This window comes from Spinacia oleracea, chromosome 1, assembly GCF_020520425.1.
Source record: "Spinacia oleracea cultivar Varoflay chromosome 1, BTI_SOV_V1, whole genome shotgun sequence".
Classification (NCBI taxonomy): Eukaryota; Viridiplantae; Streptophyta; class Magnoliopsida; order Caryophyllales; family Amaranthaceae; genus Spinacia; species Spinacia oleracea.
In genome coordinates, this window is record NC_079487.1 from 61,452,343 (window position 1) to 61,478,919 (window position 26,577).

The following is a 26,577-nucleotide window of genomic DNA, read 5'->3' on the forward strand; positions in this document are numbered from 1 at the left end:
CAATGACCACACCTTCGTCACGGTGAAGTACCGCCAACTCCTCATTATCACTTAAAGGAGGTTGATTGAAGTATTTATCCATGTGTATTTTATCAATGTTAAGCTCCGATTTGGAAAAGGGAAATATATGTTCAAAAAACTGAACATCCCTACTAACAAAGATTTTACGAGTCTCCAAATCATAAACTCTCCATCCTTTTTGACCAAACGGATACCCCAAAAATACACACCGCCTAGAACGAGATGCAAATTTATCTTTAATACGAGGTCTATTAGCAACATAACATAAGCACCCAACAACACGAATAGCACCCAAAGGAGGGGGTTGGTTAAATAAAATTTCATATGGAGTTTTCCCATCCAAAACCGGCGTAGGTGTCCTATTTATAAGATGCACAGCAGATAATACACACATCCCCCAAAACTCAATAGGTAAATGTGCTTGAAAACGTAAAGCCCTAGCAACATTTAAAACATGTCGATGCTTTCTTTCGACTCTACCATTTTGTTGTGGAGTATCAACACAAGAGGTTTGATGTAAAATTCCATTCATTGCAAAAAAGGACTTTAGGCACAAAAATTCTTGGCCATTATCACTACGCAAAGTCTTCACTCTCTTATCAAATTGTGTATTAACCATTGCACAAAAATCACGAATCAATTGACCAACTTCATGTTTTCCAACCATAAGATACGCCCACACAGCACGAGAACAATCATCAACAATAGTCAAAAAATATTTAGCACCACATGCTGTAGCTATTGGATACGGACCCCATATATCACAATGAATCAAGTCAAATAAATCAGTTGCTTTATTATTGCTTAAGGGAAAAGAGTGACGAGGCTGCTTAGCCTCAAAACAAACTCGACAATCTTCATCACACAGAGTACTCAAGCTAGTATTATGTCTATCATCAACTAACCCAGGTAAAGAAAGAACAACTTTCATTGACGGGTGTCCCATACGCTTATGCCATAAACGAGCCGACTCTACAATTGTTGCTTTATTTGCTTGAATACTACGAACATGCCTAAAAAGATAGACCCCATTACACAGCCTCCCCGCTCCAATCAGATTCTTCAAACTGTGGTCCTGAATAACACATAGCTTGTGAGTGAAGAGAACTATTAATTTCTATTTTTCTAATAATTGAGACACTGACAGCAAATTACAAGTAAGAGCAGGAACAAATAAAACATCGTCCAAAATTAAAGTATCACTCAATTTAACTCGGCCTTCTTTAGTAGCAATGGTATTTTTACCATTTGGTAAACCAACAGTAGAGGATGAAATATCATGCAAGTCGATAAATAAATCAACATTACCGGACATATGATTTGAGGCACCGGTGTCAATTATCCAATCATCATTATTCATCTTACCATGCAACTTTGGAGTAGAGGAAGCAGATTGTTGAACATTTAGAGACGCCATAAGTTTTGCAAACTGATTATCGGAGAGCGTGGGAGTGCTTGATCTATCACCCTCATTAATCATTGATGCTCCAGTGTAGTTGCTACTGCCAACATTGGCAGCAAAGCCTCCACGAGCACGCCCCCTTCCAATAGACCCGCCACGAGGAGCAGGCCGTCCTCCACGACCTCTGCTTCTTCCTTGATACCACTCTGGGTAACCATGAAGCTCAAAACATTTATCCTTCACATGGCCCTTAACCCCGCAATGGGAGCAAACACGAGAATCACCACTCACAGCAGCCAATTTGGCTTGGTCACGACCCTGTGCCACTGCATTGGTTGCAAAACCAACTGCATCAGGGCGGGTATCATGGGCAGCAGTCACAGCTTGATGCCTCTCAGCCGAAAGCACTTTGCCATGTGCATAAGAAATAGATGGTAAAGGATCCATCAAGGAAGCAACTTCAGTTTTGTACTTCGTTGAATCAAGGCCTATCAAAAACTGGTGTAATTTTTCATTCTCAAGAAGCACAACATATTCAGGAGCAGCGGAACACGAACAAGAAGGAAGTTTTAGAGCACTAGCCAATTCACCCCACAAAGTACGTAATTCACCATAATACTCACAAACAGACCTACCACGTTGCTTGCAATCACTAATCTTGTTTTTAAGTTCATGAACACGAGGACCATTACGAAGAGAATATCGATCGCGTAAATCATCCCACAATACTTTCACAGTATTAGGAAAAGGAACAGTGGATTGAATAGACTCATGAAGAGTATTAAATATCCAAGCAACAAGCATAGAATTAACTATATTCCATTGATCATAATCGGCAGACTCAACATCAGGTTGAAGAATCGTACCATCAAGAAAACCAAGTTTATTTTTTGCACGCAAATTATTACTTAGAGATTTAACCCAATGATCATAATTATCTCCTTTCAATAAAATTGGACTAATTACAGCACCCGTACCTTCGGAAGGGTGAAGATAAAATGCCGAAAAAGGCTCATACCGAGGGGCGGGAGGTGGAGTTTTATCATCAGCCATGGCAGCAGCAAGAACAATAATACACCACAATGAACAAGAATGAGAAGTGACGATCAGCAACAAACGTACCCAGAAACCGCAACGAGCAAGAACAAGAGTCCAAGATCACACCTTGGAAGTGCACATACAGGATCGGAAAGGAAAATGGGAAAAAAAAATTGAAAACCAAACCCTAATTTAGGATGGCTCTTGATACCATGATAGATTTAGGAAAGAGAGTATAATTGGGAGTAAATGGCTCACCGCATTGTATTGATATTCACACATATTTATACAGAATATTAACAATAATAGACTTCTAACATTCCACAATATTAACTAGGAAAGGCTACTGACATTCCTCAATATTAATGTTGAGAGACTTTTAACCTTCCACCTTATTAATATCCTAACAAGGAGAGAGAAAGCTAAAGGATTGTTACAATGGAAATAGAAGAAGGTAGCAGGGGAGAAAGAAAATAGAAGAAGAAGGTAGGTTGGTACGTAGTAGGTTGGGGAGAGACTAACAAGGGGTTAAGTAAGGTTAGTAAAGATTATTAGGGTAAATCAGCGATTAATCACTAACGCCGTTAGAGTTCCGTTAAATAGTAAGGGCATTTGGTGCATTTTTGATAAAATAAGGATAGATTATGGTAGGGTAGATTATGTTTTTTGAAAACATAAGGGGTATTTGGTGCGTTCCACGAAATCTCGAAGGCATTTCATAAAAAAACTGTTTTTAATAAGTCTTATAGAAATATTTGGTCAAACCAAGCCGAAAATCTACACAAAGAAATTAAGCTTTGTTTTAAAAGAAACTCCAACCTAAATAATTCTTTTAAATAGATAGATAAGCTTTGTTGTAAAAGAAACTCCAACCTAAATCATTCATTGAAATAGATAGATAAATTCCTTCAAAAAAAAAAAAAAAAAAAAAAATTTATTGACAAAATTCTAAGACATGTTGGAGGTCACGGCCTCACGGGTAACCGAGACAAAACCTGTAAAATAAGGCAAAAATGGATGACCAAAGTAGAAATTCTCACTCCAACTCGTAATTTCCACATTTCTCCCAACAAGAATCAAATTTCACAAATTCCTTCACAAAATAGTAACAATCACCAGACTCGGTGTGACTTTCTACCTATTTCATTCTTTCTCATCATCCTCTTCAAAGATCCAACCCCCTAAAAAACTCCATTGTTGTCTTATTTACACCAAGATCTATGCAAATCACACAAATTTGGGAAAATACCCAATTTCCCAGATCAAATTATCACAAAATTTGATAATATCAGCTTAAATTTCCTCAATCCCATCATTAATTTGTTGTTAATTAATGGTGGGTGTTGGAGAAATGAAGAAGCTAAGAAACTATTACTTAAATCTTAGACACCCACATCATCATCACCAAACCTCCATTACAACAACAATGGAGGGTAGAAGAAAATGGATCTTCCCACTCGCAATCGGTTCAATTGTTTCCCTTTTCCTTCTTTTTCTAACAACCCTAACCACATCTCCTACTTCCCCTCTTTCATCTCTCTCATTTTATCGTTACTCTTCTTCTTTGTCTTCTTCTTCTATCTTCGTGGAATCGAAGCTTCGCCCTATTGCTGTGTCTTCCGCCTTTCCGCCACCGCCTCGGTTCGCTTACCTTGTATCGGGCTCTGCCGGGGATGGGAACTCTCTTAAGAGGACCTTACTCGCGCTTTACCACCCGCATAATCAGTATATCGTGCACTTGGATTTGGAGTCTTCCCCTGAGGAACGGCTTGAATTGGAGAATTTCGTTAAGGATCATCCTATTTTTAAGGTGTTTAAGAATGTTAGGATGATTACTAAGGCCAATTTGATTACTTATCGTGGCCCCACTATGGTAGCTAATACCCTTCATGCTGCTGCTATTTTGTTGAAGGAGGCTGGTCATTGGGATTGGTTTATTAATCTTAGTGCCTCAGATTATCCCCTTGTCACTCAGGATGGTGAGTTCGGGTTCTTTTGTTTCCTAGTTTTTGCTTATATTTTGGCAATTTGAGGTTGTTTTGGTGCAAAAATCATTTCAAATATTGTTATAATTGACTAAAAATGGTGGCTTTTGTTCATTTTTGTAGTTAAAATCGGAACTTGATTGATTTGTATGTAGAAGTTAGAATTGGGTTCAATTTTGGTATTTGTATTAATAGACTGGTAATGGGTTCTTTTTCTGTGTTTGATTGCTTAATTTGGTGGGCTTTGGTTTGATGTCACTGATTTTGTTACTGGTAAACTGATTGATCAGGGAATTTTGTAGGTTAGCTGAGTATTAACGTATTACTCTGTCTGTGAAGCAAGCTCTTATATTTATTTTTTTGTTGGTTTTCTGTGGCCAGATCTGCTGCACACATTTTCGTATTTGCCTCGAGACCTTAATTTTATTGATCACACAAGCAACATTGGCTGGAAAGAGTATGTATCTGGAAAATTTAAAGTATTAGTTTGTTTTGGTGTACATTTATGTTTTTGTACAGGAATTACTATTGAGTTATTGCTTGAATGTACCTAGGTTTCAAAGAGCAAAACCAATCATTATAGATCCAGGGTTTTATCAGACCAAAAAAGCTGATGTATTTTGGGTGACTCAACGAAGAAGTGTGCCATCGGCTTTTAAACTCTTCACAGGTTCATACTGCTACCTTAGAGTTATTTCTATCTATTCTGTAATGTTTACACATGACCATTTAGTAATACATTCTTGTTAATCCTTATTCATGGTGCTGAAAGTTGTTGATTGGAGTTAAAATGTTGGTCTTACCACTCCATATAACCGTCATGATTCTTGAATTGTTCTCGAATGATATATATGGAGTAGGTACAAATGCATATATACTGCTGTGGACTTCTTGTGAATCAGTTTTATAACCCATAGTTGTAACTGTGATCTAGTTTTCAATTTGTAATTGCTGCACATAAAGTGTAATTTCCAACTTTATGTTAGCCATGCAGCTTGTTTGTCCTTTGAGGCTTGTTGCACCATTGATGTGTACTGTTTCATTCCATTCGTTGAATAAAGATTATATAATGATTCTCATATACTGAAGTAAGGCTCGTACTTGGTCACTTGTCCCTTACCTTATGTAACTGACTTGTTTTCAAAGGATAAGAATTGGCTCTATTATTGTGGATGGCGCATAACCCTGCTTAATTAAGTTAGATTCTGAATTCGTATCATGTGGAACAAGGAGGATGTTTTTGGGTATTGGTGAGGTTCTGTTATTTGCATTGGATTTGCTGATAAGTAGAACATCTGTTGCGATTTTATGTGCCTTGACACATCAGCTGCCTCAATCAATTTTTTTTCAGAATTTAGTGTAAGGTACTAAGTTTTGCAGTGGCCCTAGTTACACTTTGCACCTTCAAATATTAGACACTACGGCCAATGTAAAACGTTCGTTCTCTGCTGCAATATCTGTCTCAGTTGGTCAGTTATACTCTCTGATATTGTTTTCTGATAAAGAAAATCGGAACTAGCCAAAATTGAAAGTAAAATATTCCTTGTGAGGAGGAGGGATTTAGGTTATGGGAGATTTAATGAAAAAAGAAGATAGTTGAAGTAACTGTGAGATTGTACATATGCAGCTAAGTAATAGAAAAGACCAAGGGGGTTAAAGGCACATGTAGGTCCTTGGCAAAAATTGAAATCAAACATAATATCGTACTATTCAACCAATGTTGCAACTAGTGAAACTGCAGAACATCTGGAAGTCAGTTTAGAAATATTAGGGTTAGTTGACAGTGAACAGTGAACAGTGAAAATGGGCCTGGTTCTGAAGAAAGTATGATTTCAAACTGTAAAGTATTTCTCATTAATTGTTGAATACTTGAATACGATGCAGTGGTGCTCCTCTCCTTCAGTAAGAGGGAAGATGGATAGATTCCATGATGGGTGGACATGAAAGCAATACTACACTGTACAACGATTTTTCTTGTGATTGTGAAGTGGACATAATGGTAATGGCTGGACAAAGAAGGAAGTAGTGTGACGCTGTGATAAATGTGTATTACCATGAAATTGTAATGAATTACAAAACTATTTTATAAGTTTTGCTGCTTGCTTCCTTTTTTGATTGGTATTTGTTTTCATATTCCGATGGAGAATATGTACCCTGCTTACGGTACCTGTGAACTTTATGGTGTTTAAAAATCTTCTGTCAATCTCTCCTAACCCCTAAAAAAATAAGAAAATAAACAAAAGGGAAAAGGGTTGCGATAACAAGATACTTATATGGTTTTGGTAGTTCTCTTTCTGTATCAGAAGTTACGATCATGCTCAAGGACGTTTGCTCATGATTAAAAATTTGATTGCATGTATTAAAAATTTGAAGTTACGATGCATGTATTGAAGAGTGTAGATGGTCATTTTGACAATGGGTGTAACTGTGTGTAGGTTCTGCTTGGATGGCTCTTTCTCGGCCATTTGTGGATTACTGCATTTGGGGATGGGACAACCTTCCTCGGACTGTTCTCATGTACTATGCAAATTTCATTTCTTCTCCTGAAGGCTATTTCCACACTGTTGTTTGTAATGCACAGGAGTTCAGGAACACAACTGTTAATACTGACCTCCATTTCATATCTTGGGACAATCCACCCAAACAACATCCTCACTATCTGACAACCGAGGATATGTCGAGAATGGTCCAAAGTAATGCTCCCTTTGCTAGAAAGTTTCACCGAGAGGATCCAGTCCTTGACAAGGTTGATTCTGAGCTCCTTTCTCGAGGTCCAGGAATGATTGTTCCAGGTGGTTGGTGCATTGGGAGTGGGGAAAATGGGTCTGACCCATGTTTGTTAGCTGGAAATACAACGCTCCTAAGACCAACATCAGGGGCTAAAAGGGTGGAAACACTTATTAGTTCACTGTTGTCAGCGGAAAATTTTCGGAAAAATCAATGCAAGTAGCGAGCTCCATCTGATGGGAGCAATTGTTGTATCAATTGTATCATTAATTTCAGAAGGAATCAGAAGGAAGCAGCAGGAAATTCCACATATGGAGAAGATAATGCAAGATTGAAAATATGAATGGAGTTTTTCTGCTGGAAATCACAGGTATCATACTTGCCTGCTTCAACATGGTGTATACATAATTTCACTTGTAATATGAGGATGCAGCCCATTTTTTCCTATTTTATACTGAACTTGATAAATAGTTCTGTAGTATTAGAAAGAAGGGGGGCGGATAGTTTGTCACGAGCTGACTTGTAGAAGCTTTTGTTAGACACATTCCTGTCCTGAGAAGATGAATAGGAGGAAATTCTGGCATTGCCTCAATGTTTGTATCTAATATCTATGGTTTAGCATTCTACCACTTGACTTGTTTATTGAATCTTTGCTATGAACCTTGTTAAGAGCCAAATCCAAATTTATTCTATAATTCTCTCTTTTGTAATCAGCTTCAATTTGAAGTATAGCGTTTGTACCTGGCTCTGGATTGTACTTGATTTTTTCTAAAACCGATTGTCCTTGATATGAATTAAGAAGGGTTGCAGATCCAGTTATATGGTCGATGTCGATGGAGTAATTCTATATATATAGTTACCTACCTTTTAGATTTGTAACCAGTCAAATTATTTTTAAGAATATAGTGAACAGTGCATACCACGCTGGGAAGGAAAGCAAAGAACTGAAGACAGACATCTGTTCCTCCATAAGTTAAGAACAACATGAAGCTCAGGAGGTAATGGCAACAACGGTAAAAGTGTACCATGTTGATAGGAGTATTCAGCCTAGAATCTGTACCATGTGCCTGAAATTGATTTGAGGAAGTACGACAGGGTAAGAGGCACAAACTCCACCACGGCAAGAACCATGAAAACCAGGCCTAGGTACGTTAGACTGCCTCTTTGAACTTGGTGGTACAACGTATGGCGATGCTGCAGCATAAAGGTGTACGGAATATAGTCCAATGCCAGCTTAAGTAGAAAGTGTTTACAAGGCCACCTGTTTGAAGTTGCTTATTACGAACTGGAATCTCCTCAGAAGTGCATGGATGTGCAGGAAATGATGGAAAATATGAATGGTATGCTAGAGGACATTTCAGGAGGCCATAAGTGGAAATGGCTGGCTTTGGGTGATGCAAATACATCTTTCTTTTATAGGTGCGCCAAGTCAAGAAAATCAAGGAACGAAATTAGAATCATACAAGATGAGAATTGGGACTGGACCAGTGGACCACAGACCATGAAAGAATTAAGGAAATCATTCTTGCTCATTTCAGAAACATATGCAAGAGTACTAATGATCGGGAAGAAACATGGGCTGCTCCAGATGATTTATGGTAACTCCCGATTCGATTGACAACAAACCAAATTAACATCCTTAATAAGCCTTTTACAGAATTGGAAGTTAGAAATTAATGCATCGGATGTTGTTGGTACGGAACTTACAAAAGTAGTGTTACATTTCTTCTCCTCTTGGTACATTCTAAGGGAGTGGAATTAAACCCTTATTGCTCTCATCCCAAAGGTGGAGAGTCCACTTCCGTCCTATTAGCTTGTGCAATATCATCTTTAAATAATCTCAAAATGCCTCACGACTGAAAATGATTCTGCATGAGATTAATGGCCCTTTTCAAAATGCTTTTGTTCCGACAAGAATTATGGGGGATAGGATAACTGCTTGCTGGCTCATGAAGTTATTACTTATGTTAGACGTCAAAAGAAAGGCTATCAAAGATATAATGTGCTGAAGATTGACATGATTAAGGCGTATGATCGGGTAAATTTGAATTGTGTGTAGTGGTTGCTGAATACAATGAATTTTCCCCCAATTTGGAGACACTGAATCATGGAGACTATAACTACGCGCGGTCTCCTACTCTATTCTGGTTAATGGTGAACCAACAAGTAAGTTTAAACCAAAGTGTGGTCTATGGTAGGGAGATCCTCTGTCTCCATATTTTTTTTTTATTCTGGTCATGGAGCTGCTATCAAAGATGATGATTAGATTGGATGAAGACGGCTACCTTCAAGGCATTAGAATTGCACGTAATGCGCTAAGTATTTCACACCTGTTTTGTGCAGATGATTCTCTCTTCTGCTTTAAAGCTACACATGAGTCTTTTGCCAAGTTGAGAGAGATGATCAATGTTTTCTGTAAAGTAACTGGTGAAGCGATGAATTTTGATAAATCAAGTGTTATTTTCAGCCCCGACACTCCAGACATAGTTAAAAATGAGTTGAAAGATATCTTGGGAACACCATGCACTGATAAACTTGGGAAATATTTGGGCTGTGATGTGGAAATAGATGCATGGCAGATCATCTCTTGCTTTTCAACCTCTGGTAGATAAGGTCCAAAATAAAATAACGTCGTGGAAGAATTTGTGCTTGTCACCAGCAGGAAAAATTCTCCTTGCCAATGGGATCTTAGTTGTGCTCTATACTAATGTACTTGCTGCCTTTTTTCATCCTAAGAAGGTCACTCAGAAAATAAACTCAATAATGCTATGATTCTGGTGGAGAGGCACCAAGGATAGCGCATATTAAAAAGTTATACGCATAACTCCATAGTAAACAAAATTAAACTCAATATTATTTTAACCTGAAATAACATATTAAAAAGTTATACGCATTTAACCTAAAATAATACGTGAACAAAATCATTCAAAACCTTCTCTAAAGAAAAAATTGACGTATTATATTTAACAAACATCAAACCAGTCAACAATGTAATAACAAAGTAAAACACAATATTTTCAGCTTAACATGTTTTATTTTCCTCAATAAACTTGATCAACAATTGTTTACGTATGGTCTTCTTTTCCCAAATTATTAACCTTAACAAACTTACATTATAGAGTTCCCTCAAAAAAAATGTTATGATGAGATAATTAAGAAACAATTATAATAGTTTGACTTTTTTCCTCATTTATTACTTTTTAGTATTATATTACTTCTTCCTTGTTATTTGACTAATCATCCTAAATAATATTTTAAATTTATCTGATTATCATTAAGGACATTATAGTCTATTCCATAAGGGGACACCAAAAGATCATTTACGTTAACATCCTCAGTAGTTCCCTTATAGAATAGAGATATATCTAATTTCCTACGAAGACTACCACTACATTAAGTTCTTTCTCTACTTTGGTTAAAATAATTTTCCCAATCATTTCTATTTGTTTATTAGTCCACTACAAAAAAAACCTCGTATAGCGACGGATTTATAGCGAGGGATTTATAACCGTTTCTAATTTAGAGACGGAATACTCATCATCCGTCTCTAAATTTATTTGTAAGCAAGTGGGTCTTTGAAGGAAATAATGCCCTTGGTCCAAGTATGCATTCTATGTTAAGTCTAATAAATGCGGTTCAGTATTAATTAACAAGTTAATAATTCAGTGAGATCAAGTGAGCTGAATGCCTAGCTAGAGGTCGCTTCAGTTCAAGTGGAATTAATGATATTAATCCACAGCTTACTCTTGACTGAACCCGTAGGGTCACACAAATAGTACGTAAACGGATCAAGTATTTAATGGCATTAGATACTCCATCTATGGATATTCGGAATCGACGGATCTTGGTTTCAGTGGGAGCTGAGATCGTCACAGGCAAGAAATGAACACTCCGGAAACGATGATATTGCCGGAAACGGAAATATGGATCGTATCGGAAATATAAATATTATCCAAGTCGTAGATGTTGCCGGAAACGGAAACATGGTACGTATCGGAAAATATTATCAGAAATGGAAATATTACCAGAATCGGAAATATTGCCGGAAACGGAAATATTGTCAGAATCGGAAATATTATCGGAATCGGAAAATAATTCCGGAAACGGAAATATTAAATATTTGTTCGAAACGGAAATTGATTCCGGAATCGGAAATATTAAATATTGTTCGTATCGGAAATGAATTCCGGAACCGGGAATTTAATCGGAAGCGTATCGTACGAATTAGCATCGGACGAGGCCTGCCGGACGAAGGCCCAGCACGAAGTCGGGCCATCGCCCAGCAAGCCAAACGCGCGCCCAGCCAAGGCAGCGCCTAGGCCCACCGCAAGGCAGGCCCAGCGCGCGCCTAAGGCCATGGGCCTCGCTGCGTGGGCTGCTGCTCGCACGCACGCATGGGCGGCCCTCGTGGCTGCCGTGTGTGTGTGTGAGTTTGTGTTCATGCACGATTCCTAAAACTATTAGAATTAGTATATGATTAAATTCCTATTCCTAAAATGATAAATTAATTAATTAGAGTTCTTGTAGGATTCTAAGTTTAATTAATTCGTATCCTACTAGGATTCCAATTCCCTTTCCATAACTCTATAAATACGTGCCTAGGGTCACATATTTTTGAGAGATTAATTCAAGTATTCAAAGTGAGTTTTGAGAGAAAAATTCAGCCACATTCCTTGCTCAATAGTGCCGAAAATTCTAGTACCTTAAGGGCGATTCTAGTTGGTCAATCTTAAGGCGGATCCGGACGTGCTGTGGACTATCTACGGAGGGACGACACTTGGAGTCCTAAAGACTTGTTCTTGCTCGGTTCGGGCGCAGCTAGGGAGGGCACGCAACAAAGAGTATGCATCTAAATTATGCTATATGATTATGTGTAAATAATATGTATTCCTGGGTTAATGGTTGTTTCCGCATGATTTATGTAATATCATATGTATCATAACCTAACAGTGGTATCACGAGCCCCTTATTATTTTCATAATCTAATTTTCATGAACATGGTTAAATATTACAAATTTGCAAGAATTAAGGGGTGATTAATTTTCGTAATTGTTAATTAATTGCAAATTGCGTTTATTTAATTATACGTACGCAGTTTTTCGGCAGTTTCTTCGTTACTCATCCAAATCGGATGATTTTTGTGTCAATTCCGCATGTAAAAGGCATTCTAAAATTTTGACAAGAATAGTTTTTTTCTGCCGAACCCAGAATTCTCAAATTCGAAGCCTAACTATGACTTTTCGAAGGTTTTAGTTTTTCGAATGCAAAATTTCGTAAATTTAAGATGTTAAATTAAATATTTGCGATTCTTGTTGATAAATCTTGAATTTTTGATTGACCTACTGTATATGTTTAACAAGTTTGAATGCCTAGCCTTGTTAATTATGCAATCTAATTTGTAATTATGATTAATTTGTTGAAAATTAGAATAATTTAGAATTAATTTGATTTTCATAATTAATTATAATTTAATTAGAAACCTATGATTAAAAACCACCATAAAAATTGTAAATTTATGATAAATTTTTAAATTTTTATGACCTAGACTTGAATCCAAGACAATCGGAAATCAATTGAATAATAAACTTTCGATTTTTCGCCCTAAAATTATGAAATTAATATTATTTATTAATTTGTCATTAATTTTAAATATAAATTTTAAATTTTTATGCGATTCGTTCATATAACTTGCACGCACAAAGCAATGGACGCTTCGTGTTACCCTTAAGGGGTGTTGTATAGTGCGGGCATGCGACGACGAGCAAGGGAGCTCGTCGCCCGTGCGGCACGAATGCAATGAGCAAGGCATGGTGCACGAGCACAAGGCAGCAGCCCTGCCTTGTGTCGTGGGCCACGAGCTATGGACGAATGGGCATGGGCGAAAGGCGAGCCATGGCAGTCGCGTGTGGGCAGCAAGCGAGCTGCGCCACGACGCGCACTGCCTCGCGCAAGAGCGCGCAGCCTCGCGCGCAGCGAGCGCAAGCTCGCGTGCCACGAGCGCTGCACCCAGCGTTGATCGCGCGCGATGGCTCGCGCGCACAGCGAGCGATGTCGCGCGCACAGCGAGCAATGGCTCGCGCGCACAGCGAGCGATGGCTCGCGCGCACATCGAGCGATGGCTCGCGCGCACAGCGAGCAATGGCTCGCGCGCACAGCGAGCGATGGAGCGCACGCAGCGTGCGCTGGCGAGCGCGCACAGCGAGCGATGGCTCGCGTGCGTCGAGCGCTGGCGCGCGCACAGCAAGCACCACAGCGTGTGATGGCTTGCGATGGAGATGCAGCAGCTATGCGACGAGTGCATGGGCTGCGCGCACATGGCCAGCGATGGTTGTGTGCGTGCGGCCCATGGGCGTGCGATGCGTAGGGTGTTTGCGTTGCGATTAGATCGTTTTGAATGTTTAATTTGAAATTTTTCAATTTACGTAATTTTAATTAATTTTAAAATTAATAATTTAAATTATTTTCTTGGATTTTAATTTTGAATATTGTAATTATAATAAATTTTATTTATTCTAATTATTTTACTAAAATTAAAATCATGAATTAATTTAAATACGACTGAAATTAAATTAAACTTTTGGATTCAATTATAAATTTATATGAGCTTTAAATTTTAATTAAATTTGTATGTTTCCGGTTAGACTTGAAATACATTTTTATGTTTAAAATTAGTAAAGCATATGAATTTATTGGTTTGAGTGGGAGCCCTTTTAGTCATAAAACTCTTGATTAGGTCTACAAATCCTTAAGGTTAAAACAACTTGATTAGAATTAATAAGGACTGAATAATTGGTAGATTATTGGTGCCCTTGATTAATTGCTGCAAATGTTTACGTGATGCATAATGTGTTTTACTAACCAGCTATGTGGGCCATTCATGATAATGAATGGGTGAATGGTATATATTGTATATGTACTGTTTTGCAGGTTATGAAGTGACTAGTATGGCCCAAATAGGATAGAAAATATGGTCTGCGTACCATTAATTTGAATGTAATTGGTCTAAAGTACCAAAGTTATTTTTCAATTCAAATATGGTCTGCGTACCATCAAATAGTTGTAATTAGTTATAGCTTATCCTATTTGAAGAAAATGGTGCCTCCCACGGAGATTTTTAAGACGGACCTTGAAGTCAAAGCTTCAAGATGAAGTCGGGCCATACTGGATCACATTTATCTTATGCATGTTTTAAGTTATTTATTGCTTTTAAATATGTCTTAAAATGCATGAGATCAAAAGCTTGATTATGTTGCATGATTAAGGATTTTAGTTCACTTAAAATCTAACCAACATAGTAAGAGCCTTAAGTTCCAAACTTAAAAATTGAGTTATAAGGTGCCATGCCAAAATATACACTTGCTTGGATATCCTTTACATCAATCTAGTAATAGTTTTCGCTCAGCGAGGTGTTACTTATTGGTCCTAAAGGGGCAAGGTACACAAATAATTGTGAGTACATGTTAGTTTTGGTGAAACTCAACGATATAAGTAAGGAGTCCTTTTATGTCGTGGCAAAATCGATAGGTTTACCTAATAAGTTCTTAGACGTACCTATCAACCAAGAATAGTTTCTAGACTATTAGCAAAAGGCTTTTGCTTACCTAAGATGTTTTAGGATTAAGTCGACAAACTGTGCTTAGTTCTTCAATGATTTTAGGATCTTGGAATCATTTTATTCACACCTGCCGGAACAATAAACTCGAATAAAATGCTAATAACTTGTTGAAATTGCATGATTGCTTTAATTTTCAAGTTATTACTCATGATAAATGTTTAGACTTTGCATGCTTCAATGTATGTTTTAATTATTGTTTATAATTAAATATCTTGCACTGCAATAAATCCTTTTAGAAAGGTAACAGTAAATTTCCTCGATTGGTAGTGAATCCAAGAACGATTCACGGAAATGAGAGAAAGTGAGCAATTTAAAATGTACGTTTCTTATAGCGACTTTTATGGTTGTTTTCGAACATCAAAATCGAATGGCAAACCAATTGGTGCTTGTGAATTCAAAATACAATGTAGTTTTGAGATCATAAAGCATTGAGCTTAAAACGCTCAGCTTTACCAATGGTTAACAACCTAATATCTTTGTCCATTTAATTCTCGAATGAGTCTAGTCCCTAGACATTCGAATAGATCGATGCGTAGAGAACTTTAGAAGCTTCTGGTAAGATCATCTAGTTGAAACAGAATGTTCAACATAAATTAAATAGAAAGAACCTTGTTGGTGACATTGGACATGTCTAACAAAGTATAAAAGTCAACACTAAAGAATTCAATTCTTAAGACTATAAGAAAGGGTACAAGAAATAGGAAAACAAAGGAACATATGAAAGGAATTTACGATTCCGTTTCTACCTATAAGTTTATGTTTAAAGAGAAGTGACCTAGCAATCAAACTTCCTTGGTATCATATACCGCTTGAGGTTCTTACTTCGGTAATAACTCAAACAATGGAAGCTAGGATACACTAATGACCTACAAGTGGGAAATGAAGCATGGCAATGCTACATTAGTTGTAGGGTCATCTAGTTTGTTTTAAGTCCTTTCAAAGGCTGGAACTTAATGGCTATTTTGTTCCATAATCAGCATACCTAAATTTCTGCTGCAAACACAGAAAGACTCACATTCAAGAAAAACAAAAACAATGTTTGTTTGTTTATTTGAGTGAAATGGTCAATTACGGGTTGAGTCAATATGCTTGATTAAAACAAACAACTCTTTAACAATAAAAACTTTACTAGGTTCAAATCAACCCCTTGATTTGAGTTCCACTAATCTTTGGCATTGTTGCTTAGACCATATCAACAAGTTAAGATTCAAAATCTCTATTTTGATGGACTTTTGAAAGTTCATTGATTTCTAGATCAATTTAAGACGACTAGTCTTACTTGTTGAAAGTAACAAAAGATATGAACTATTGTTAGAACGCCTAGACAATAGAGTTCAAAGCTAAAGAAAGATTTTATGACTTTATTATTTCACATGGATTTGAGTGAATATAGGTTTATTTACTCAAAGTGATATAAGTTTGAATCTGTTTGACTAGTTCAAAGATTCAGAAGTATAAAATCCAGTTGGCAAGAAATCATAAAGATCTAGGTTAGATCATGTTGATGATTACTTGAGACCAAATATGATCATCAATGATTGTGTGTTGCAATTTCACAATCTAGGTCCATAAGATATGGCATATCTTAGTTGGAATAATCGAAGTCAATTAGTACTTGATTCGATCAATGATGGATCATAAAGACTTTTCCTATAATTTCTAAAAATGCTCAACTACCACCAAACTAAACCAAATTCGTCAAAGCTATTGAAAAGTAATTTCAGAATAACTTTTCATAAAATATATCTAAAGAGTTCCTAAACTCAATGGGAGCTTAGTGTTTGTTACTCAACAAACTAAGGCCCCAAGTATAGATATATGTTTCATTGTGATTTACTCAAATGAGACACAAGGGTATTGTTTCTACCACGAATTTTTGAGAACATAATGTTTGTTTGCTCGAAATGATGTCCTTTTGGAGATTCGTTTCCAAAATGACAAGTGGGAGAAAATAGACCTCGAAAGTCTTCGAGGCGAACAACAAACATAAACGGACATTCCGGAGGCTTTTCGAAGTTCTTTAGAAAATCCGAACACGTATTCTTTAAGGACTTTAGAAGTGGCTTTAAATAATAAGACATCTTAGAAGACTTTACAAGTGTTTCAAGGAAAACAGAATATTCAAAGGACTTTCAAGTGGCTATTTGATATTCTATTGTTTGATGTTCTATACCCAAGTAGGCATAGAGTTCAAGTCACTGAAACTATGAGATTCTTCTATTAGACAGTGAAGAAACACGGAGTTCAGGTCACTGAAGCTATGCAATTCTTCTATTAGATAGTGAAGAAACCTACAACTTGCAGTCAAACTATTATGTAGATTAATGAGTTTGTGACTTGTAAGAAAGTTATGACGAAACCCAGATTCCCTAAAATGGTTAGAGGCCATATATAGACTCAAATGTTTTAAATGGTTAGAGGCCATAAAACTTACTCAATGTTTTGATGACAAAATTGAAATTTTGTTGATTTGCAAGAATAGTTTCACACCTATTGGTTGCAAAGTTTGTTTTAAAGGATAAAAACCATCAAACATTGAATTGTGTTCACACACAAAGCTAGATTAGTTGCTAAAAGTTACAAGCAAATTCACGGTGTGGATTGTGTTGAAACCTCATGCATAATTGTAATGCTCAAGTCTATAATTCAAGCAATGGTTGCATATTGGTACATATAGCAATTGGATGACAAAACGTATTCCTCAATCAAATGTTGGAATAAACTATGTACATGGTATGTCATATGATTTGTGGATCCAAATAAATGCTTGAAAAGAAAAGCTAGTTTATAAAATCTAAGTACAGATTTAAGCAAGCAATTGGGAATTAGAAATGTATTTTAGGGAAGCTAATAAGTATTTTAGTTTCATAAAATGTACGTGATTCTTATAGATATATAAGAAGTTTAGTGGGAGTACATAAAAACTTGATTGGTCCTGTGTGTATCACACACATATCTCTCTATTGTGAAATAACATTCAAATGCTAATGACTTAGATTTGAAATTATTCATCAATGATGGACCAAGGCGAAACTTAGTACATATTGGGTATTAAGATCTATTTGCAAAGATCTTATATTAATGTTTTGGATTAAGTAATGGCATTTACTAAATCAAACACGAAAGACTCCATTGGAGATATTCGATCCATATGAATAAATCTAAGTAATGAATGTTTGAACTATGTATAAGCATTTACTAAGTTAAACATCAAAGAATCTAATGAGATTCTTCACCTATATCTTATGTCAAAGAATTTAGTTGGATTCAGTATCTACTGTAACTGAATGAGCTAAAGTTACATGAATAGAATTCAATTGGGAATTATTCTGCAAAAGAATTTATCATGTATGATATAATATGAGGATCGCCAAAAACGTATCGTATGACTTTAGGCATGACGAACATATACCAATCTCTATTGATCTAAGTGAAGATCAACTAGATTAAGATCAAGAATACTTATGGTACTTGAAAAGGTACATAGGAATAGTTCTTGATTCAAGGAAATAAAGATATGCTAAATTTTGATGCTACACGCATAAACACTGGCAAAGGATCAAGCAAGACCCTTTGGAGTTAACCATTGATAAGGACGAGCTATAGAGCATCGTGTTTTGAAATGGCAAAATGGATTGGAGACCATGAGTTGTTGCGTGGGAAATTAAAATATTAATTTCTATGTTCTAAGATACAGCAGGAAAGTCTTCCACATATCTGTGAACTGCTTGGATAAGCAAATCCAAACAAAGCATCACTAGCAACCTAAACAGTTGAAGTAAAAGTAATTATTGCCTAAGAAGCAATAAAATAGAGTTGTTTATATGAGTTCTTCATTGAACTTGGGAAGATCACATGTCTGTTGACTTAATAGTTCTTCATTGCAAAATGCGTAGAACCACTAATGTAGAAAGAAAGACTAGATCACAAAATAAACATACTCAAAAGATCTTATCATCTATCTCGAAGAACATTCGATGAAAAGGATATTAAGATTGGCAAAGCGTGATAACTAAACCTATGCAACAAGTGAGAAGCAACACTCACGTTGTAGCACTGGAAATCAAGCATAGATTTGAATTCCATGAACTGTTTTAAAGATGGGTTTGAGGCCCATGGTTGTAAAACAATGGGGTTGAACATTTATCATATATGAAATGTATTTTCATATTCCATTTAATCTTGGTTTAGTATTAAATGATGAGTCCCTTCAATTTGGCGATATATTCAAGATAGACTGTCAGGACCAGTCCTGTGACTAAGAAATGTCTATCAAGTGAACTTGAATGTCAAAGGTTGAAAATGGTCCCTAGTCGGAGTTTTCTATAAAATTGGACGCATAGAAAACGTTAGACGATTAGAATGCAAGATGACTAGTAGTTCTGTTTCTTGAACTATGTGGACATGGCAATGTCATAATCATTTGCATAGATACTTACTTTGGGAAGACTAGTATCGGACAAGACCTATGAAACTTTACTGTAAGAGATGAAAATCTGTCATAAGTAAATTTCATTAAAATTATTAGACACTAAATCCTCAATACCTGAGTGATTTGAGATTACTTGTTTGAGAACTGGTTGCTTTGACGTTGACCAACCGTCGCACCGTAAAAGGAGGCTATAAAGGCAACGCTCAGGTAATCACCTATCAAACGAAGTCTAATCTCAAGATCACAAGATTGGGATTGTCCTCCCATAAATCGGGATGAGATGCTTAAAAGTTGTACAAGGCCACTCGGAGAGCTAGAAACTGTGAAATGCATGGCCGTGCTCGGATGAATCATAGGCTATGATTATCTGTTTATTTGATCAGTTGAACTCTGAAACCGAGGAACACCTCTGGACATAATAAGGATGACAACTCTTACCTTATGTTCAAGAGCAAGCATCGAGCGACAAAGGAATTAGGAAATGCACACTTGTCCCTAAGGACAAGTGGGAGACTGAAGGAAATAATGCCCTTGGTCCAAGTATGCATTCTATGTTAAGTCTAATAAATGCGGTTCAGTATTAATTAACAAGTTAATAATTCAGTGAGATCAAGTGAGCTGAATGCCTAGCTAGAGGCCGCTTCAGTTCAAGTGGAATTAATGATATTAATCCACAGCTTACTCTTGACTGAACCCGTAGGGTCACACAAATAGTACGTAAACGGATCAAGTATTTAATGGCATTAGATACTCCATCTATGGATATTCGGAATCGACGGATCTTGGTTTCAGTGGGAGCTGAGATCGTCACAGGCAAGAAATGAATACTCCGGAAACGATGATATTGCCGGAAACGGAAATATGGATCGTATCGGAAATATAAATATTATCCAAGTCGTAGATGTTGCCGGAAACGGAAACATGGTACGTATCGGAAAATATTATCAGAAATGGAAATATTACCAGAATCGGAAATATTGCCGGAAACGGAAATATTGTCAGAATCGGAAATATTATCGGAATCGGAAAATAATTCCGGAAACGGAAATATTAAATATTTGTTCGAAACGGAAATTGATTCCGGAATCGGAAATATTAAATATTGTTCGTATCGGAAATGAATTCCGGAACCGGGAATTTAATCGGAAGCGTATCGTACGAATTAGCATCGGACGAGGCCTGCCGGACGAAGGCCCAGCACGAAGACGGGCCATCGCCCAGCAAGCCAAACGCGCGCCCAGCCAAGGCAGCGCCCAGGCCCACCGCAAGGCAGGCCCAGCGCGCGCCTAAGGCCATGGGCCTCGCTGCGTGGGCTGCTGCTCGCACGCACGCATGGGCGGCCCTCGTGGCTGCCGTGTGTGTGTGTGAGTTTGTGTTCATGCACGATTCCTAAAACTATTAGAATTAGTATATGATTAAATTCCTATTCCTAAAAGGATAAATTAATTAATTAGAGTTCTTGTAGGATTCTAAGTTTAATTAATTCGTATCCTACTAGGATTCCAATTCCCTTTCCATAACTCTATAAATACGTGCCTAGGGTCACATATTTTTGAGAGATTAATTCAAGTATTCAAAGTGAGTTTTGAGAGAAAAATTCAGCCACATTCCTTGCTCAATAGTGCCGAAAATTCTAGTACCTTAAGGGCGATTCTAGTTGGTCAATCTTAAGGCGGATCCGGACGTGCTGTGAACTATCTACGGAGGGACGACACTTGGAGTCCTAAAGACTTGTTCTTGTTCGGTTCGGGCGCAGCTAGGGAAGGCACGCAACAAAGAGTATGCATCTAAATTATGCTATATGATTATGTGTAAATAATATGTATTCCTGGCTTAATGGTTGTTTCCGCATGATTTATGTATTGTCATATGTATCATAACCTAACAGTCTTCCCTCCACCACTTGCTTTATTATCTTTATTAAATTCAACTGTTCTCCCATACACTATGTTTGAGAACCAAGTTAACTTAGATATACGAGGAAAAGTAAAACTATGGAAACTAGTAGAAAATTAAACCTGAAGAAACATTTAGAAATCTCTAAGTTTTTATTTGTTTGGCTAATTATTACGGAAAACTGAAGAAATTGGAATATCACATATTTTTCACTTCTTTAATTTTGTTTTCAACTGATTTTCACAGTTTTTCCATACTGTTGAAGGGTGAAAGTGTGGAAAATAAAACAGGCAAAATATAACTAGTTGATTTCTACAGATTTCCACACATTTCATTTTCCTCACTTTTCCATTTAAATTAACAAACAAGTTAATATTAGCGAATTCTCCTATTTCCACAATTTTACACACTTTTCCTCATTACACCAGAGTTCCTCATCCTCAAACACATTGTTAGTACGCGTGGCGATCAACATATTACTCCTTATAAAATAGAGTTAAGATAAAGAATGGAGACTCACCTTTCACATTTTTCACTCTTTTGGACCTACACCTTTTTTTTCACCTTTTAGGACCTGAAATCAATTTTCCGGTAAGTTAACTCAACACTAACTCACCGTTAACCACAACATGAATATAAAAAAATAAAAATAGAAATTAAATAAAGGAAAATCCTCCCATATAAAATAAAATATGACAGTATACAATCCTTGGTTTATAAAACTCGGCTTGCTTCTTGCTATGATTTTTCATCGAACATCAAAATTAATTAACCGGTCTTCATCAAACACCAAACTTAATTACTCGGTGTTCATCAAACACCCACTTCAATCTGGTCAATCTTTCTGTATAGTAAATTTATAGTCACAGTTTCCGAATCTCTTGCATCATTAATTCAACAACCTAAGTTTTACTCCGTAATTCGTAGTTCCTTGAAGCTCGACAATACTTTCATGACATTATTTTATGAATAAAAAAAACTAAAACTACCTTGAATCACAAAGTCTTTAAACAGCTCATAATTTTTTCCATTCAAATATAGGTAAAATGCAAATAAAGAAAAATGAACAGCTCATTATTTTATTTTATTTTTTAAAAAGAAAAAACACCAGTAATAGCAAGAGAAGGTTTGACAAAATATTGAAACATAAACATTTTATCTAAAATTGTGATTTTTCGATAAAAATCTTTTTTTAAAACAGAGAAATAGACATACGGTTCTAGAGATTGGAGTGAAAAGTCTCTTTGTTTTGAGATGCCTCAGATTGGAGTGAAAAGTCTCTTTGTTTTGAGATGCCTTGACATGGGATTTTAAGAGCAAAAGACGTTTTTTATTTATTTATTTGTTTTTGGATTTAATGGTAGTTTTTATTGGAAAATAAAGGATAATTCTCATTGGCCAATGGACTTGAATGGTTTAATATGAAAGCAAATCAATAGCTGCCACGTGTATTTTAACCAAATCAAAGGGACTAACCTTTAGTTTACCTAGGTTAATATTGACCGGAAAGTGACACTACAAGAAATTGATTAATTACCAACCGCCAAAATTGGTTGGTAAAACGCGAAAAACGGTTGGTAAAAGATTTTGCGACCGCCAGCGGTCGCAAAAAGGCGGTCAGTTTTCACCTGGACGGTAATTTAGGAAACTCCAACTGAAAGGCGGTCGCTAAAATTTACCGACAGGATTAGCGACCGCCACCTAAGCAGTCACTAAATTAGTGACCGCTAAGGCAGTCGCTAAATTAGCGACCGCCTTGACGGTCACTAAATTAGCGACCGCTTTAGCGGTCACTAATTTAGTGACTGCTTTGTTGGCGGTCACTAATTTAGTGACTGCCTTGGTGGCGGTCACTAAATTAGTGACTGCTTTTGTGGCGGTCACTAAATTTGTGACTACCTTTGCGGTCGGTAATTATGCAAATATCATTTGCAGCCAATTTTGTAAAATCGCATATATACCTGTATTATATGCCTGTATAAATATTATATATGTACCTGTAAATATTATATATGCCTGTATAAATACGAATTTATATAAATTCTGTAAAATCGTATGAAACCTGCTCGATGTTATAATATTAAACATGTTCAAAGTCATACAACAAAGATTCATAATACACATAATGTTGTTCAAACATGTTAATACGAAAAGTTGTAACTAGTTCAAACTAATACAAGAATACTAACTACCTAACACAAAGGTGTCCCGCCTCCGGTTGGATCTCGAGGGTCCTGCGACTGCGAGAAAGGAAAACCATTGCCTTTTCATCTTGGCAGCATATTCTTCTCTCTCTTGTCTCTCCCTTTCCATCTCCCTTTGATGCTCTAGTCGCTCTGCTTCTCTTTCTTCTCTCTCACTTTGCCTCAAAAGTAGATCGTCCTCCATAGCCTTTAGCATCTGAGTTTTTGTTGTTTCAAGCTCAATGGAAGATCGTCCTGCATAGCCTTTAGTATCTCAAAGTAGATTTGGTTGGGATCTTTAGCAATGCCTTTTTCAACGCATTCAGCAACATTTTTTTCATAGTTTTCCTACAAGAATTGAAATGATTATCACCCATGCATAACAAATATATTAAACCAACTTGCATAACAAATAAGGAACTTTTGTTAAGGGACAAAACAATTGAGCTCTTGTACTTTTGTTAAGGGACAAAAAAATTGAGCACATTTAAACTTAAAACATATATAGGCTAAATAAGGCGTTTTCGGTCCCATTTTTCAACTAAAGGAACTAAGGGCTGATTTTAAATTAAAACATGTTATATAAGCTTAGTTTGAACTTGTTAAGACACATTCAAAAGTATTTACTCACATTTAAGTCTTATTTGGTCGTTATAAGTCATATTTTGCCTAAAATGTCATTTTAAACCGTTTACATGTTTTATGTGGCACATTCAAGGTTTCTAAAACTGATTCTAATAAATTTAAGCACATTTAAGTCATATTTGGATGATATAGGTCATATATAGGCTAAATAAGACATTTTCGCTCCCATTTTTCAACTAAAGGAACTAAGGGCAGAATTTAAACTTAAACAATGTTTTATAAGCTTTATTTTGACTTGTTAAGACACATTCAAATGTATTTACCCACATCTAAGACTTATTTGGTCGTTATAGGTCATATTTTGCCTAAAATGTCATTTTCTCGCCCAACTTTGAGCTAAGGAACCAAACTTGTCATTCCAAACCGTTTACATGTTTTATGTGGCACATTCAAGGTTTCTAAAACTGATTCTAATCAATTTAAGCACATTTAAGTCATATTTGGTCGATATAGGTCATATATCGACCAAATAAGGAATTTTCGCTCCCATTTTTGAACTAAATCACCTAGGGGCAGATTTTAAACCTTGAACATGTTTCATAAGCTTTATTTTGACTTGCTAAGACATATTCAAATGTTAGTTTCTCTCAACTGTGATGACTCATCCTGCTTACATATTCTAGACGTGCTGCAGGGGTTAAGAGAATGGCTGATGTGGCAGAGTTTGTTAGCCAGAGAGCAGAATGTAATTAAAGGGGGAACAGTTGAGAGAGAGGCAATGAGAAAGTGTTAGTTGTCTTATTTCTTTTCTTGGGAGAGATCTAAGCCTCTAAAAATCTTAGGGTTATGTAATCATCCTTCAAAATCTATCAAAAACCTATCTTCTTTGTGTTCAGCATTTTCTCTTTATTCCTCAGTGTTCTGAACTTCTGATTTAGTTATTTCAATTCATTAACATTTACTCAGAAATAGATTGTCCATAAACCAAAAAGTATCTTATTTGCCAATAACAAACCCCCCAAAAAACTGAAGTAAAATAACTCTAATTATATGCCTCCAGAGAGCATATGACACCTTGCCCCTTCACAACTCTCAAAAGACCAAAATTTTAGTTCAGCCTAAACAAAATCTTGGTCCAAAGATCATCACCAGATACTTCATCCTGAAGAGGGATATCAGAAATTATTCAAGCCGGAAACAATCATATCAAAAGCAATAGAAATTTCACTAAACACTTCCAGGACTGCCAAAGTGCCAAGCATCACAGTAACTAACTTGCTAGAATCAGCAATATTAGTTGATAACATTTGTAAATAATTGGTCATGACAAGAGTAGAACTGAGAGTCTAAAAGATGGTGCAGAGCAATACACCAGTTTTCTTTTTAAACCCAGCAATACGACAGTTTTAGTAGCACATAACACCTTGTAAAAAACAGTCTGTCATTGAACTGATCTAGGCATCATTCTACAAAGCTTTTTAGCAGAAGTGGTGAGTTATTGGTCAAAGCAGAGAAGAAACTATATCTAGAGTAATTCAAATTATTGCACCCAGGCATCAACATATAAAAATATATGCAACAATATTTCACATTGTAGAAAAGACTACAAAGAAATAGCTTAGTGGCTAAAACACTCATTCCAAACACGAAGTCAGCAGTATAAATCCACTGTGAGAATTCCAGTATTATGTATTCTCCTAATTTGGTCGTTATAGGTCATATTTTGCCTAAAATGTCATGTACGAGCAGGTTGAGTGGGTTTTTTGCTTCATTATTCCAACATTGTTATTGTGTATCTGCCATGCTACCGCAAAACGCACTAACAACCACACCAAAATAAAAATCAAAATAAAAATAAAAATAAAATGTGTGTGGCTTCATTATTTTCTGCCTTTCTACAATTAATCAAATTATGCAAAAAAAACTAAAGCCACAAATCTACAAATCTACAAAAAACCAAATTCTAAAAGTAAAAGGAACAAGGTTACCTTGGTTGGGTGACAGAGCCACGCGGAAATGGTAGAGCAGACGGCGCTGGGGTGGGGCTGGCGGTTAGGGTTTGAAAAAATTGAACAATCCAAATTTTAGGGTTTGAAAAAATTGAACCACAATCAATAAAGCAAAATGAACAAAGATTACCTGGTTAATTCATGAGCGTCTCGACGATTCGCAAGGAGGAATAACAGCGAGGGTGGGGCTGGCGGAGCTGAGGGTGGGGCTGGCGGCGCTGGGGGAGAGGGTTGTTGCCTTCAATTCGCCCAATTTATTTGGTCGACTAAACCCCCTGCTCTGTTCTTTTTTTTTTGTTGGAATGTACATTCAGGAAGGAAGTTGGTCCTAAACCCAATTCCCACCTACATTTTCTTTTTTGAAATAATTAACGACCGCTAAAATGGAATAAGCGGTTGGTAAAGTTTTAAATTTAATTTGGAAATAATCTGATGTTTAAGGTCTATTATTTAGTCGGAAAACATGGAAAAGCAGTCGGTAATTTATCGACTGTTTTAGAAGCGGTTGGTAAATTTAAATAATAGCGACCGCTTTTATATTGGTCGGTAAAATACCGACTGATTTAATATTGGTCGGTAAATTTAGTTTTACCAACTACTTTTCTGGCGGTCGGTAAATGTAGTCGGTAATCAAGCGCTTTCTTGTAGTGTGAATAGTAGGTCCTAAACGGTGAAAAAGAAAAT

General features: G+C 36.5%; 2 protein-coding genes and 1 long non-coding RNA gene across 3 annotated transcripts; 1 reads left to right on the plus strand and 2 right to left on the minus strand.

Moving 5' to 3' along the window:
• Positions 1-1,138: 1,138 nt before the first annotated feature.
• LOC110795381 (uncharacterized) lies at positions 1,139-2,476 on the minus strand. Its single transcript, XM_022000385.1, has one exon. It carries the CDS (start codon positions 2,474-2,476, stop codon positions 1,139-1,141), a length of 1,338 nt encoding a protein of 445 aa, XP_021856077.1.
• A 965-nt stretch (positions 2,477-3,441) lies between these two features.
• LOC110795367 (beta-glucuronosyltransferase GlcAT14A) lies at positions 3,442-7,883 on the plus strand. The gene is made up of 4 exons (XM_022000375.2): positions 3,442-4,440; positions 4,828-4,903; positions 5,001-5,116; positions 6,882-7,883. Exons 1-4 carry the CDS (start codon positions 3,795-3,797, stop codon positions 7,394-7,396), a joined length of 1,353 nt encoding a protein of 450 aa, XP_021856067.1. The 5' UTR covers positions 3,442-3,794; the 3' UTR covers positions 7,397-7,883.
• A 15,284-nt stretch (positions 7,884-23,167) lies between these two features.
• On the minus strand, positions 23,168-26,533 carry LOC110795370 (uncharacterized). Its single transcript, XR_002535245.2, has 3 exons — positions 26,024-26,533; positions 25,873-25,929; positions 23,168-23,647 (listed from the first exon to the last, which is right to left on the minus strand). It is a non-coding gene; the product is annotated as an uncharacterized lncRNA (long non-coding RNA).
• Positions 26,534-26,577: the final 44 nt, after the last annotated feature.

Excerpts from the sequence above, each read along its gene's own strand:
- LOC110795381 (XM_022000385.1), bottom strand. The coding sequence starts at position 2,476 with ATGGCTGATGATAAAACTCCACCTCCCGCCCCTCGGTATGAGCCTTTT.
- LOC110795367 (XM_022000375.2), top strand. The coding sequence starts at position 3,795 with ATGGTGGGTGTTGGAGAAATGAAGAAGCTAAGAAACTATTACTTAAAT. Across the intron at positions 4,441-4,827 it reads TCCCCTTGTCACTCAGGATG|ATCTGCTGCACACATTTTCG; the intron begins GTGAGTTCGGGT and ends TTCTGTGGCCAG. Across the intron at positions 4,904-5,000 it reads AGCAACATTGGCTGGAAAGA|GTTTCAAAGAGCAAAACCAA; the intron begins GTATGTATCTGG and ends GAATGTACCTAG.